Source organism: Oncorhynchus kisutch, linkage group LG2 (assembly GCF_002021735.2).
Source record: "Oncorhynchus kisutch isolate 150728-3 linkage group LG2, Okis_V2, whole genome shotgun sequence".
NCBI lineage: Eukaryota > Metazoa > Chordata > Actinopteri > Salmoniformes > Salmonidae > Oncorhynchus > Oncorhynchus kisutch.
The window spans coordinates 60,441,387-60,457,107 of NC_034175.2; the positions used below are offsets into that span (position 1 = coordinate 60,441,387).

Genomic DNA, 15,721 nt, shown 5'->3' on the forward strand with positions numbered 1-15,721 from the left:
TTCACATATGCTATTGAGCGTTACTGGTCATATTTGAAGCTGAGGGTATGTCATCATCTACATTTCCAGCTTGTTCAGTCTGCTGGGTCTTCTCTTTGTGCTACTTGATTTGAGGGATGGATTCCTGCGCTTTAACCTTTAATATTATTTCATACTTACTAGTGTTTCTTTTTTGTGTATTTCATAATATCAGACAGCTGCTGGATAATTATATGATGGTTACTAATGCGTTCTAAGAAAAAAAAAGTTAATGCAGGCGTATTTAAAATTGATTCGGCTAAATGTTATTCCGTTTGTGGAAATGCATGTGTAAAATTACGCCTTGCCACCTACTGCATATACCTAGATAAAAAAATATTAAGATAGCATATTCGGCAGAATGTTTCACATCCATTTAAAAAATATATATATTCGAGTGAGTCTCCTACTCAAAGTTTGATGAGATACATATTGGTAATGTTTAAAATATGGAAGCAAATGAACTATGAAAGCAAATAAACTATGCAACATGCTGATAATCTGCTCTCAGATCACAAGTCACTAGACAGACAACAGTCACGCTGTGCTTGAGCGGCTACAGTACGTGCGCACTGGGAGCAGAGTCAATGGATTTACCTACTGTCTGGCCCATCCGTCGCCCCACTCAGCATACAATCCCATTTAGTTTTGTTAATGTTCATTTGCATAAATCATTCACGTAATTCATGAAATAGATATTGCTTTAGACTTGCAACATAGCTTCAGTTTCAGTGCAAATATCACGATGTTCAACACAGCTACTCAGCGGCGTTGTATGTACACTTATTTCCCTACAATCCTAACACATATTTGTAGTATAGTATGCTATGTCAATAAACGCGTTTCCTTACTATTGCTGATAATACATTCTGAGCCAACAACAATTAATCAATGAAATTAAGTTATAGTTAACAGCGCCTCCATTCTACTCCTGTTTGGAATATGTAACTGCACTTTGAAGGTATGAGGTCAGTGGTAAACTTGCCTTTACAATAGTTTTACTGGAGTGCAACGAAGCAAGTCGTTGAGCTAATTGGAAGTGGTCTTTGAAAGTCACATCCCACTGGGCACAGAAGTTAATTCAATGTCTATTCCACGTTGGTTCAATATAATTTCATTGGAATTACTTAGAAACAATGTTGATTCAAACAGTGTGTGCCCAGTGGGATGATTGACACACTCAATATGCATTTTCTGTCATATACAAATATCAATCTCTAGTTCGGGGGCTGGAACATAAATTACCACATTTGGTACTCGGGCCACCAGTTGGGGAACCCTGCTCTAGTACAGGACATTTTCAATTTGTGGTCTATTTGAGGTTTAAAAAGCCTTCGGAAGTTGGTAATTTCCACTTGGAAAAAATATGTCAATCCCAACAAAAATCGGCATTAATTATAATCCACATAATAATTCACATTTCCTGTTGCTGCAGGATTATTTTACTGCTGTAGCAAACTGACTCGAATTAAGATCCTACATCTGTAGTAGGAAGAATCAAGTCAAACTATTCTCTGATAACAAATATTTTTATGAGGGAAGTTCTCAGTTTATCCCTAATGCCCTCTAATGCGTGCAACCAATGACAAAAGGATCCTTTGGAAAGTTCCTTACAGCTTGTCCTCATGATTGAGTTCACTTGGTGAATCAATCAAATATTATGATCCACGAATGCTGATGGCTTTATTGATATCGATTCATTGAGCTTAGCAATGGCATCGTCTAAGAATTGTAAAACCAACCGCTAAGCTGCAGCTCTTCATGTAGCATCATGTAACATGTTGTGCAATGTTATAATATGGTTGCCAGCCTGACCAAGCTACTTTGCGAGTTAAACCTTGTTCCATAGTGATTAGGTTTACGATATGAAATGATGTGGTGAGAAATCATAGGGTAAAACAGAGAATTTGCGGACTTCAAGGGCACGTTGAAAAGAGGTTGTTAAGCCAACCTTATTGTACAAAACATTAAGAACACCTTTTTCCATGACAATACTTACCAGGTGAATCAAGATGAAAGCTATGATGCCTTATTTATATCACTTGTTAAATCCACTTCAATGAAGGTGAGGAGACAGTTTAAATAAAGATGTGTAAGCCTTGAGACAATTGAGACATGGATTGTGTATGTGTGCCATTCACAGGGTGAATGAACAAGACAAAATATTTAAGTGCCTTTGAACGGGATATGGTATTAGGTGTCAGGCGCACCGGTTTCTGTCAAGAACTGCAACGCTACTGGGTTTTTCACACTCAACAGTTTCCCGTGTGTATCAGGAATGGTCCACCACCTAAAGGACATCTAGCCAACTTGAAACAACTGTGGGAAGCCTTGGAGTCAACATGGGCCAGCGTCCCTGTGGAATGCTTTCGATTCCTTGGAGAGTCCATGATCCAACGAACTGAGGCTGTTCTGAGGGCAAAAGTGAGTGCAACTCAATATTAGGAAGGAGTAAAAATTGTCTGTCCTTGGTTGCAACACTCACTACCGAGTTCCAAACTGCCTCTGGAAGCAACGTCAGCACAATAACTGTTCGTCGGGAGCTAAGATCTAGTCTAAGATCGCCATGCGCAATGCCAAGTGTCAGCTGGAGTGATGTAAAGCTCACCGCCATTGTACCCTGGATCAGTGGAAAAACGTTCTCTGGAGTGATGAATCATGCATCACCATCTGGCAGTCCAATGGACGAATCTGGGTTTGGCGGATGCCAGGAGAACGCTACCTTCCCTGAATATGTAGTGCCAACTGTACCTTTTTGTGGAGAAGGAATAATGATCTGGGTCCCCTTATTTCCAGTGAAGGGAAATCTTAACTCTACAGCATTCAACTACATTCTAGACGATTCTGTGCTTCCAACTTGGTGGCAAAAGTTTGGGGAAGGCCCTTTCTTGTTTCAGCATGACAATGCCCAGTGCAAAAAGCGAGGTACATAGAAATGGTTTGGCGAGATCGGCGTGGAAGAACTTGTCTGGCCTGCACAGAGCCCTGACCTCAACCCCATTAAACATGTTTGGGATGAATTCGAACACCGACTGCAAGCCAGGCCTAATCACCCGAAGCCATTGCTCGACCTCACTAATGCTCCTGTGGCTAAATGGAAGCAAGTCCCCGCAGCAATGTTCCAACATGTAGCGGAAAGCCTTCCCAGAAGAGTGGAGGCTGTTTTAGCAACAAATGGGGGGCCAACTCCATATTAATGCCCATGATTTTGGAATGAGATGTTCAATGGGAAGGTGTCTACATACTTTTGTAGCGTACTGTATGTTACCCAAGACACTGGCAGAGACTGCTTCACTACTCACACGTTTTTTTTTCACATACATTTCTGTGGTGGCCTACTCAATTCCTGATTTTGTGAGAGAGATGATGATTTATCTAGAAACATCAACAGTACAGAGAGAGATGGCAAACATTGTGCAACAAACCACAATCCTACATCTTTCTTTCTTTCTTTCTTTCTTTTTTCTCTCTTTCTTTCTTTCTTTCTTTCTTTCTTTCTTTCTTTCTTTCTTTCTTTCTTTCTTTCTTTCTTTCTTTCTTTCTTTCTTTCTTTCTTTCTTTCTTTCTTTCTTTCTTTCTTTCCCCTCCTTATCCCCCGCTAGACAGAGATGTGGTTTATGACTAGCAGGGTGTGTTCCGGTATGACCTCTGTAAGTATGACTACAGTAAATTAGGGCAAGGGGGATACCTAGTCAGTTGTACAACTGAATGCCTTCAACTGAAATGTGTCTTCTGCATTTAACCCAACCCCTCTGAATCAGAGAGGTGCGGGGGGCTGCCTTAATCGACATCTGTGTCTTCGGCGCCCAGGGAACAGTGGGTTAACTGCCTTGCTCAGGGCAGGGCAGAACTTACAGTGGACTATATGAATAATGACTCACGAACTATGTGAAATATAGCCTATTCTGGACTCACTAACTATGTGAAATATAGCCTATTCTGGACTCACTAAGTATGTGAACTCTAGCCTATTCTGGAGTGAACACAGTATTCTCTCCCTCCCTCTTTTTTCTCCGTAGCAGATGAAGACCCTGGCCCACCGACGACAGTCCGCCCCCTCCCTGGTCATCAGCAAAGCTCTTACCAAATCACGAAGCATGTCCAGGTACAGTAACAGCTTGTCAGATACCTCTATTCAACTAACTGCTACCTATCACTACATGTAGTCTCTATAGACAGTGCCCATACATAGGGTCAGGAGTCAGACCAAATGGTCAGGAACAAAAACACTGTTCCAGATTCAGCTATATTGTTTGCTCTCAACTTTTGACTTAGAAAGGAAAAGTACGTCTGGGATCCACAAGGGGATTTATTCTCTTATAGTGATATCATTTCCATCTTTCAGCACTGGCCTGACTTATGAGAAAGCACATTCCCTGCAGGCCAATGCAGAGGGAGAATTGCCTCTTTTTCACTATCCATCATTGTTAGTTCTGACAAGGGGATTCTAAAGTACAGCCATCAAAAGGTTTTTTAATATCTTTAGATTGAGGTGTGTGTGCTCATGTGTTTTTAATGTCTTTAGATTGAGGTGTGTGTGCTCATGTGTTTTTAATGTCTTTAGATTGAGGTGTGTGTGCTCATGTGTTTTTAATGTCTTTAGATTGAGGTGTGTGTGCTCATGTGTTTTTAATGTCTTTAGATTGAGGTGTGTGTGCTCATGTGTTTTTAATGTCTTTAGATTGAGGTGTGTGTGCTCATGTGTTTTTAATGTCTTTAGATTGAGGTGTGTGTGCTCATGTGTTTTTAATGTCTTTAGATTGAGGTGTGTGTGCGCACGTGTGAGTCTCTGTGTTCATAAATTTGATTTATCAATAGAGAACAGCATGTGTCACGCTAAACACCCCACAAATAATTTACAGTAGTTCCCCAGGAGACTTGAATTATAATTACAGCACTGCTAGGAAAATGTTTACACGTCAAACAAACACATGTGTCCAGTGTTGGAGAAGCTAGAGAAACCTTGTCCTGTTCTGCTGTTGTTTGACAAGTTTATGTGTGTTCTAGTGCTGACTGCTTACCCAGTGATTTTAGGCTGAGTTGGAGCATATTAAGTGTGAAACTGGACCACTAAGGAGTGTTGAGCTGAACACTTTTGACGCTTTAATGGGTCATTGCCCTCGTGGATGGAGGTACTATGTGTGTAACATAGAGTGTGTGTGTGTGTGTGTGTGTGTGTGTGTGTGAATGAGTGTGTGTGTGTGTGTGTGTGTGTGTGTGTGTGTGTGAGAATGAGTGTGTGTGTGTGAATGAGTGTGAATGAGTGTGTGTTAGCATGTGTGTGTGCCCAGAGTTGCTGTGTGTCCTTTCGCTCTTTCCTTTCGCTTAGGCCCCCCCCCCCCCCCCCCCCCCCGTCACCTCATCTAAAAGTCTCCTCATCCTGCTCCAGCTTTACGACTCCAGGGCTAAAGTCAGTCCCCACTGAGGAACAATATAATACAGGACACACTTCCACAGAGCACCCCGGCCTGCAGCAGTGAAATAGATATGGGAGGAGGGGGATACTAGAAACTAAACATAGTTTTAACAATATTCAAGACCCTGTTTTCCATGGCCACCAGGCACCATGTGTCATGCAGGACATTTCCTGTTATGGAGAGTTTTATAACACAGAGGTTCACTTCTCTTATTATTTCTAATAGCCTGGAGCCCTCTCTACTACCTTCTACCACTGGCGTTATATGACAGTTACTGTATATACGGTACATTGACTATGGTCATTGTCCACACTAGAACTTATGTAGGTACAGAACATGGCTTCTTGTCCTTCCCTACGCTACAACATCACTCTCAACAACCATACCACCCTACAGCACTCCTTCTACCCTATTTATGAAAGACCAAGTGTGTTGGCATTGCTTTCCAAGAACCATGAAGTGAGTTTTGGAAAGAACACACTGGTGGTATTGTTATAAGACCCCCATCTCTCCTGCTACAGGGGTTTACTCCATCTCCCCTGCTACATTGGTCCACTCCATCTCCCCTGCTACATTGGTCCACTCCATCTCCCCTGCTACATTGGTCCACTCCATCTCCCCTGCTACATTGGTTCACTTCATCTCCCCTGCTACATTGGTCCACTCCATCTCCCCTGCTACATTGGTCCACTCCATCTCCCCTGCTACATTGGTCTACTCCATCTCCCCTGCTTCATTGGTCCACTCCATCTCCCCTGCTACATTGGTCCACTCCATCTCCCCTGCTACATTGGTCCGCTCCATCTCCCCTGCTACAGGGGTCCGCTCCATCTCCCCTGCTACAGGGGTCCACTCCATCTCGTCTGATACAGGGGTCCACTGCATCTCCCCTACTACAGGGGTCCACTCCATCTCCCCTGCTACAGGGGTCCACTCCATCTCCCCTGCTACAGGGGTCCACTCCATCTCCACTGCTACAGGGGTCCACTCCATCTCCCCTGCTACAGGGGTCCACTCCATCTTCCCCACTACAGGGGTCCACTCCATCTCCCCTACTACAGGGGTCCACTCCAGCTCGCCAGATACAGGGATCCACTCCATCTCCCCTGCTACAGGGGTCCACTCCATCTCCCCTGCTACAGGGGTCCACTCCATCTCCCCTACTACAGGGGTCCACTGCATCTCCCCTACTACAGGGGTCCACTCCATCTCCCATACTTCAGGGGTCCACTCCATCTCCCTTGCTACAGGGGTCCACTCCATCTCCCTTACTACAGGGGTCCACTCCATCTCCCTTGCTACAGGGGTCCACTCCATCTCCCTTACTACAGGGGTCCACTCCATCTCCCTTGCTACAGGGGTCCACTCCATCTCCCTTACTACAGGGGTCCACTCCATCTCCCTTGCTACAGGGGTCCACTCCATCTCCCTTGCTACAGGGGTCCACTCCATCTCCCATACTACAGGGGTCCACTCCATCTCCCATACTACAGGGGTCCACTCCATCTCCCATACTACAGGGGTCCACTCCATCTCCCATACTACAGGGGTCCACTCCATCTCCCCTACTACAGGGGTCCACTCCATCTCCCATACTACAGGGGTCCACTCCATCTCCCATACTACAGGGGTCCACTCCATCTCCCATACTACAGGGGTCCACTCCATCTCCCCTACTACAGGGGTCCACTCCATCTCCCATACTACAGGGGTCCACTGCATCTCCCCTACTACAGGGGTCCACTCCATCTCCCATACTACAGGGGTCCACTCCATCTCCCATACTATAGGGGTCCACTCCATCTCCCATTCTACAGGGGTCCACTCCATCTCCCCTACTACAGGGGTCCACTCCATCTCCCATACTACAGGGGTCCACTCCATCTCCCCTACTACAGGGGTCCACTCCATCTCCCATACTTCAGGGGTCCACTCCATCTCACTGGATACACTGGATGACTCATGTTAGATAAGGGAACATATTGTGAATAGAAGAGGTGTGCAGGGGTGTGTGTGAGTGTGTATATTTGAGAAAGCTTGGGTGGATGGGAAAAGAGATAAAGTGAGTGTAGTCCTCTTGGTCAGCTAAAGTTTGGATTATAAATCCAATTGTCAGTTGTGTCATCTTCATTCAAGGCGTAACCATGGTATATTGGCAGCAGTGTATTGGTGCAGTGTGCACTTTGGCTTAGGTCTCTCACCATGGTTGACAAGATGGCTAACACACACACACGCATGTATACACACACACTGCACCATTAATCACAGCACTTCACAGAGTGTCAGTGGTGTTGGTCTGGACAGTGTTTGTCTGGAGGAGAACTCAAGCTAATGCTAACCCTTTTCACACACACACACACACACACACACACACACACACACACACACACACACACACACACACACACACACACACACACACACACACACACACACACACACACACACACACACACACACATACACAATCACACACACACACACATACACGTACACATACACACACACACACGATAAACACGCAAAACACACACACAGGTAGGTCCAAACACACTGTTTGACAAACCCGGTCAAAGTTCAAAAGTTACATACAGTAAGCCAATGAGATTTACATAAAGTTCTCCCCCCCTGTTTCTAACCAAGGGGTCTTGTTAAACCACAATTTATTTACTTTTCCCTCGGATTGTCATCATAAACTGCTAAACCTTTTGTGCACCTCTGAGAAGTCAAGTGCACTACTTAGGTCTAGACAGGTGCAGACAAATTGATGATAAATTAGCCTCGACAATAAATGAGCTCAAATTCTCAGGAGAGCTGTTGGCCATTAATTGTTGGAGTGTATATGGTAGAGAAAACACTAACACACAGAATTGAACCAGAGCAAAGCAAAAGGACAGTGTCCTATAAGGATGTGTAATGTGTCTATCTGGGGGATACAGTGCAGGAGGGTCACAGGGCTTATGGAGATGAGGTAGGGTTTGTGTGTGTGTGGCATCTGAGGGACAGCTGTTCATCCAGCTGCTGTCCTCTAGGGGGTCTCTTCTTACAGATGTTCTCGTCCACACTGGGGGGGGGGGGGGGGGGTTACAACACACACATCTGGACCAGGGTGACCTCATCTCCTGGCTGCAGCCCCCGGTAACCTTGACACTCCCCACCTCCTTGTGTGTGTGTGTGTCAGAGAGAGTGAGAGAGGGAGGGAGGGAGAGAGATAGAGAGATAGAGAGTACATCAAGGAAAGCCAGTGTGACCATGATCAGGATAAGAGGGCGGTGATATTCTTAGGCGTTCTGATTGGCTAATCAGCCTGAAATAGTGATGACTGCCTCATCAATATTCACCATTCTCTACCTAAAGGCATGCTGGGTTGTGCTGTGTTGTCACTAGTTACCACAACCACAAAGTCAAAATTGTCTCTGTCATAAAAATGTATGAAACAAAAATTTGCTTTATGGTCTTCATTTAAGGTTAGGGTTAGGCATACGCTTACTAGGTTAGGTTTAAAATCAGATTTTAAGAAGAACAATTGTAGAAATAGGCGGGGTTGAGCCATTATTAAGATCCTATAAGGATGTGTAATGTGTCTGTCTGGGGGAGACAGAGCAGGAGGGTCACAGGGCTTAGAGAACATACGTAGTGTAGAGATGAGGTAGGGTTTGTGTGTGTATGTGGCATCTGAGGGACAGCTGCTGTCCTCTGGGGGGTCTCTTCTTACAGATGTTCTCATCCACACGGGGGGGGGGGGGGGGGGGGGGGTGTTACAACACACACATCTGGACCAAGGTGACCTCATCTCCTGGCTGCAGCCCCCGGTAACCTTGACACACTCCACCCCACACTCCTTGTGTGTGTGTGTGTCAGAGAGAGCAAGAGAGGGAGAGATATCGGTAGAGAGAGAGAGAGAGAGAGAGAGAGAAAGAGAGAGAGAGAGAGAGAGGGGGACAGAGAGAGAGAGTCTAGGTACGGGGTACATCAAGGAAAGCCAATGTGACCATAATCAGGATAAGAGGGTGGCATTCTGATTGGCTACTAGGTCTGATATAGTGATGGCAGGCTCATCAATATTCACAATTCTCTCCCTAAAGGTATGGTGGGACATTAGTATGCTGTGTTGTGCTGTTGTTTCACAGGGTTGGGCTTAGAGGCCTTACCCCACAGGGGCCACCCGAGAATAAACAACCCTTTTCTGAAAAGTCAACATCTCGCTCCACAGGACTGTTCCCCAACAAAAATGGCTGTGTATGTGGTGTGTATGCAAATGACCTCTTCGTCCAATTTATCAACATTATATGACACACAATGGTGTTGTTAGCCAATCATCCATCAGCTTCAATGGAACAGGAGCTCAGCTGCCAATAAACCATTCAGGGGAAGGGATGTGGGTTGAATATGGAAGTTTGGTGTCTGTATAGAAGGAGATTGAGATATTATGTGAATCTGTTCTGTGTGTGTGTGGACTCTATGACTTAGGCACTTCCTTGATATATTATGTATTAAGAAAAGCGGTTAGAGAAGGAAGGTGTGATATGGTTTTATAATCACCCTGAGAATCGTTGAAGCTTGTTCTAAGTGGTCTTCTGTTATGGTGTTAGTTAGGGTTATATTTCAGAATTTTTAGGGGTCCAGGGGTATGAACCTCTCCCAATTTTCCCTCCTTGTTCCATCTGCTGTACTTGCCCATGACAGATATTGACATCATTCAGAAAGATGTATCTTTCCCTAGAACCTGATACAGAGGTTATATCTGTGTGCTTCTGTGTGTCTTTGCATGTGTAATTGTATGACCAAAATTGGGAGCACAGGGTTCATCCATAAACCCAACCCAGGGGACCCAAACCTCCTCTCATTCTGACCCCAACCAGTTATCCTCCTGACCCATTGGCCCATTGGGAGCCAACGTGAAATGACCCCTCTACTGTCTGATGACCTGGTTATTCTAACAGTGTGTGATGTGTGTGTGTGTGTGTTGACAGGGAGAACTGCCTGTCCCCAGTCTGCCCAGAGAAGTGTCCCCTGGTGCAGGCGTTCCTCTCTCCATGGAGGGTGTTCCTGGCCCACGCCCACACCCAGCTGCAGACCGGTTTACAGACACAGGAGAGACACCTCTTCCTCTTCACTGACACACTCCTTATCGCCAAGGCCAAGTGAGTCTCTCTCTGTGTCTGTGTGTGTGTGTATGTGTGTGTGTGTGTGTGTGTATGTGTGTGTGTGTGTGTGAGTGTGAGTGAGTGAGTGAGTGAGTGTGTGAGAGAGAGAGAGAGAGAGAGAGAGAGAGGGGGGTGCTAAAAACAGCATTCCATCTCTTTTCCCTCCAGCAAGTCTAAAAACACCCGTTCCAGGTCTGTGAGACATATCCCTCTCTTATCCCATCTTCCCTCTACTCCATCCCTCCATCGCTCCTATCCAGCCTATAATTCCCTCTCAGCCAATCAAATCCATCTGGTCCATCCCAGATCAAAGACCACCGAGGGGCTCCCCACCCACAACATAACCTTCAGGCAATGATCAGGGTGTTGAACCAACATTGCTGAGATGTTGTGTCAGCAGAACTGGGCCTCTCTCTCCAACCTATATTCAACATCACGTGCCCCTGGGTGGAGCTGACCCATACAGTGGAGACAGCTATAATTACATTATGGGTGAAAAATAGTAGGCTAGGAAGTTAGGAAGGAGTATGTGTGTGTATCAGAGGTGTGTACAGTATATAGGTTTATTTATGTGTTTATGTGTCTTGTGGCAGAACAGGGGGTTTGATCTAGACGTTTACACAAATCAGACACGGACTAGTGTTATACCTCAGTTTCAAGGGTGTTTATTTAAACCAATAAAGAAAAGGACCAGTTCGAGACCTGACACATCCAGCAGAGGGAGCCACTGCCCCGTGATGTAAACTCCATCTGTCACCAGGCCTCGTCTGCACCAGCATCGGTACCTGGAAATCGGGCGTCACGAGAACCGAATGGGAGCACAGGGCTTCCTTCAAGCGCCTGAAGCTGCTTTGGCCTCATCTGACCACTTCACTGTTTTCGGGAGGCAGGCCCTGATCAGATCGGTAAGGGTAGAGGTTATAGCCGCAAAGTTGGGGATAAACCCGCTATAGTATCCCACCAGCCCCAGGAAGGACTTGACCTGTGTCTTGGTGCGGGGAACTGGCTAGTCACAAACCGCCTGGACCTTCCTCTCCTGGAGCTTGACGTTCCCACATCCAATCAAATACCCCAGGTACTCCACCTCCTCGAACACCAGCTTGCATTTCTTGGGATTCGCTGTCAACCTGGCTTGTCTGAGCGTGTCCAGTAACGCCTGGAGGCACATCAGGTGCTCTTCCCAGCCTTGGCTGTGGATGATGATGTCATCCAAATAGACTGCTGCATACTGTTGGTGTGGTTGGAGGTCTCGATCCATCAGGTGCTGGAACATGGGTGGGGCTCCATGGAGACCGAACGGGAGGACCCGGTATTGGTATAAGAATTCCATCTTCTTCCGGTAGGAGGTTGCCAAGGGTACCAGCCAATATCCCTTGGTCAGCTCCAGGGTCCTGAAGGCCTTTCCCAACCGGTTGATGAGCTCATCCAACCTCGGCATGGGGTAGTCGTCAAACAAATTACGGTTTGAGCACCAACACAATGGGGCTGCACCATGCACTGTGGGACTCCTCGATGACTCCAATCCTCAGCATAGCCTCCACCTCCTGCTTCACAGCCTTCCTTTGTGCCTCTGGGATCCTGTATGGCCTCTTTTGTACCGTTTATCCAGGCTGGGTGAGGACGTGGTGTTGAATGAGGGTTGTTCGTCCCGGCTTCTCTGAAAACACGTTGGTGTTCCGATCGATGATGTCACGTTCGTCGTAACGAGGAGAAAAAGGCGCAGCGTGATAAGAATACATTCTTCTTTATTTAGACGAAGAACACTAAACAAACTAGCTAAATAACAAAACAACCGTGAAGCTATAAGACACGAGTGCTGACAGGCAACTATACATAGACAATAACCCACAAAACCAAAATGGAAAATGGCATCCTAAATAGGATCCCCAATCAGAGACAACGATAAACAGCTGCCTCTGATTGGGAACCAATTCAGGCCACCATAGACCTACATTTACCTAGACAAACCAAAACCCCATAGATATACAAAAAACCATAGACAAGACAAAAACACACATACCACCCTCGTCACACCCTGACCTAACCAAAATAATAAAGAAAACAAAGAATTAGTTTGTCCGGAACTTACTTTCTGTGGTGGGGATTAAAATGAGCACATTGTCACCCACATGGAACTCTCGGGGCTGGGTACCCCGGCTTGGGCGCACTGGGCCTTCTTCATATGTTCCCTTACCAATGGCCATATGGCTGTTATCCACTCCCTCATCGTCTATACGTGTTCCACCACACTGCGTAAGGAGGTTGGCTGGGCTTCCCACACCTCCTTGCCAAGATATAGTAGGCTGCATGGTCTCCTCCCATAGAGGAGTTCAAAGGGGGAAAACTCAGTGAGGCTTGGGGCACTTCTCGGATCGAGAATATTAGGTGAGGTAGTAGCTGGTCCCAGTTCTTCTTGTCCCGCTCAATGACCTTCCGCAACATTTGTTTGAGCGTCTTATTTAACCGCTTGATGAGCCCATCCGTCTCCGGATGAAAGACGGAGTTCCGGATCTGCTTTATCCATAAGAGAGCACACAAATCTTTCATTAGTCAGGACATGAACTCGGTACCTTGGTCAGGCAGGATCTTGTTCGGGATGCCCACCCGGCTGAAGAGGTGGAACAGCTCCCGGCGATTCCCTTGGAGACTGCCGCCTTAGGGGAATGGCCTCGGGATATCGGGTCGCATAATCTACTATCACCAGGATGAACAGGTGTACTCAAGCCATGGCGATGCGTTCAAATGGCACTCCGATGATCGGTAGGGGAACCAGTGGGTTCCTGAAGTGTGCTTTTGGGGTGGTGATTTGACACTCCAGGCAGCTGCAGCAATAGTCTTCCACGGCCCACCTCATCCCTGGCTATCGTTCAGGCAAAAGAGAAATAAGTGCACTCAGGATATCCGGAAGGCCAAAGTTAGTTACTTTAAGGAGCAGTTCCTTCTCTGTGGGTTTAACCCCAAGAAGTTCTGGAAAACAGTTAAATACCTGGAGAATAAACCCTCCTCCTCACAGCTGCCCATGTTCCTTAATGTTGATGATGTGGTTGTTACTGAAAGAAGCACATAGCTGAGTTCTGCAATCACCACTTCAAAAGTCAGGATTCCTATTTGACTCAGCCATGCCTCCCTGTCCGTCCAACATTTCCTCATCTCTCACCCCTGAGGACGACTATACCCGATGCTTCTCCCTCTTTTCCCCCTGCCTCTCTACAAAGTTTCTCCCTGCAGGCAGTCACTGAGTCCGAGGTAATAAACGAGCTATGCAAACTTGACCCCAAAACTAGACCCTTTCTTCTTTAAGGTTGCTGCTCCTATCATCGCTAAGCCTATCTCCAACCTTTTTAACCTGTCTCACCTGTCTGGGGAGGTTCCCATTGCTTGGAAGGTAGCCACAGTTCATCCTTTATTTAAAGGGGGAGATCAAACTGATCTTAACTGTTTTAGGCCTATTTCTATTTTGCCTTGTTTATCAAAAGTGTTGGAAAAACCTGTCAATAATCAACTGACTGGCTTTCTTGATGTCTATAGTATTCGCTCTGGTATGCAATCTGGTTTCAGCTCAGGTTATGGATGTGTCACTGCAACCTTAAAAGTCCTCAATGATATCACCATTGCCCTTGATTCTAAGCAAGACGGTGTTGCTATTTTTATATACTTGGCCAAAGCTTTTGATACACTAGACCATTCCATTATTGTGGGAGTACTGGTGTCTCTGAGGGGTCTTTGGCCTGGTTTGCTAACTACCTCTCTCAAAGAGTTCAGTGTATAAAGTCAGAAAATCTGCTGTCTCAGCCACTGCCTGTCACCAAGGGAGTACCCCAAGGATCAATCCTAGGCCCCACGCTCTTCTCAATTTACATCAGCAACATAGCTCAGGCAGTAGGAAACTCTCTCATCCATTTAAACGCAGATGATACAGTCTTATACTCAGCTGACCCCTCCCCGGATTTTGTGTTAAATGCTCTACAACAAAGCTTTCTTAGTGTCCAACAAACTTTCTCTACCCTTATCCTTGTTCTGAAAACAAAGGTCATGTGGTTTGTTAAGAAGAATGCCCCTCTTCCCACAGGTGTTATTACTACCTCTGAGGGTTTAGGCTTATACAAGTACTTGGGAGTATGGCTAGACGGTGCACTGTCCTTCTCTCAGCACATATCAAAGCTGCAGACTAAAGTTAAATCTAGACTTGGTTTCCTCTATCTTAATCGCTCCTCTTTCACCCCAGCTGCCAAACTAACCCTGATTCAGATGACCATCCTACCCATGCTAGATTACAGAGACATAATTTATAGATCGGCAGGTAAGGGTGCTTTCGAGCGGCTAGATGTTCTTTACCATTCGGCCATCAGATTTGTCACCAATGCCCCTTATAGGACACATCACTGCACTCTATACTCCTCTGTAAACTGGTCATCTCTGTATACCCGTCACAAGATCCACTGGTTGATGCTTATTTATAAATCCCTCTTAGGCCTCACTTCCCCTATCTGAGATATCTACTGCAACCCTCATCCTCCACATACAACACCCATTCTGCCAGTCACATTCTGTTAAAGGTCCCCAAAGTACACACACATCCCTGGGTCGCTCTTCTTTTCAGTTCGCTGTAGCTAGCGACTGGAACGAGCTGCAACAAACACTCAAACTGGACAGTTTTATCTCAATCTCTTCATTCAAAGACTCAATCATGGACACTCTTACTGACAGTTGTGGCTGCTTTGTGTGATGTATTGTTGTCTCTACCTTCTTGCCCTTTGTTATGTTGTCTGTGCCCAATAATATTTGTACCATGTTTTGTGCTGCTACCTTGTTGTGTTGCTACCATGTTGTTGTTATGTTATGTTGTGTTGCTACCATGCTGTGTTGTCATGTGTTGCTGCCTTGCTATGTTGTTGTCTTAGGTTTCTCTTTCTGTAGTGTTGTGTTGTCTCTCTTCTCATGATGTGTGTTTTGTCCTATATTCATATTGGATTTATTTTTATATTTTTATCCCAGGCCCACGTCTCCGCAGGAGGCCTTTTTTCCTTTTGGTAAGCCGTCATTGTAAATAAGGATTCTTAACTGACTTGCCTAGTTAAATGAAGGTTAAATAAATACATTTAAAATCCTGGCCAGTGGAACCGTGCGGCGATCCGTTCC

General features: G+C 45.8%; 1 protein-coding gene across 2 annotated transcripts in view; it reads left to right on the forward strand.

The window, feature by feature from the left end:
• The window catches only part of LOC109869449 (rho GTPase-activating protein 20-like), a 52,929-nt gene that overhangs the window by 15,480 nt on the left and 21,728 nt on the right, over positions 1-15,721 (forward strand). For both annotated transcript variants that reach the window (XM_031799270.1, XM_020459622.2), the window contains exons 2-3: positions 4,038-4,123; positions 10,409-10,579. In XM_031799270.1, the coding sequence (XP_031655130.1) occupies positions 4,038-4,123; positions 10,409-10,579 (257 nt within the window). The remainder of the gene's footprint in view (positions 1-4,037; positions 4,124-10,408; positions 10,580-15,721) is intronic.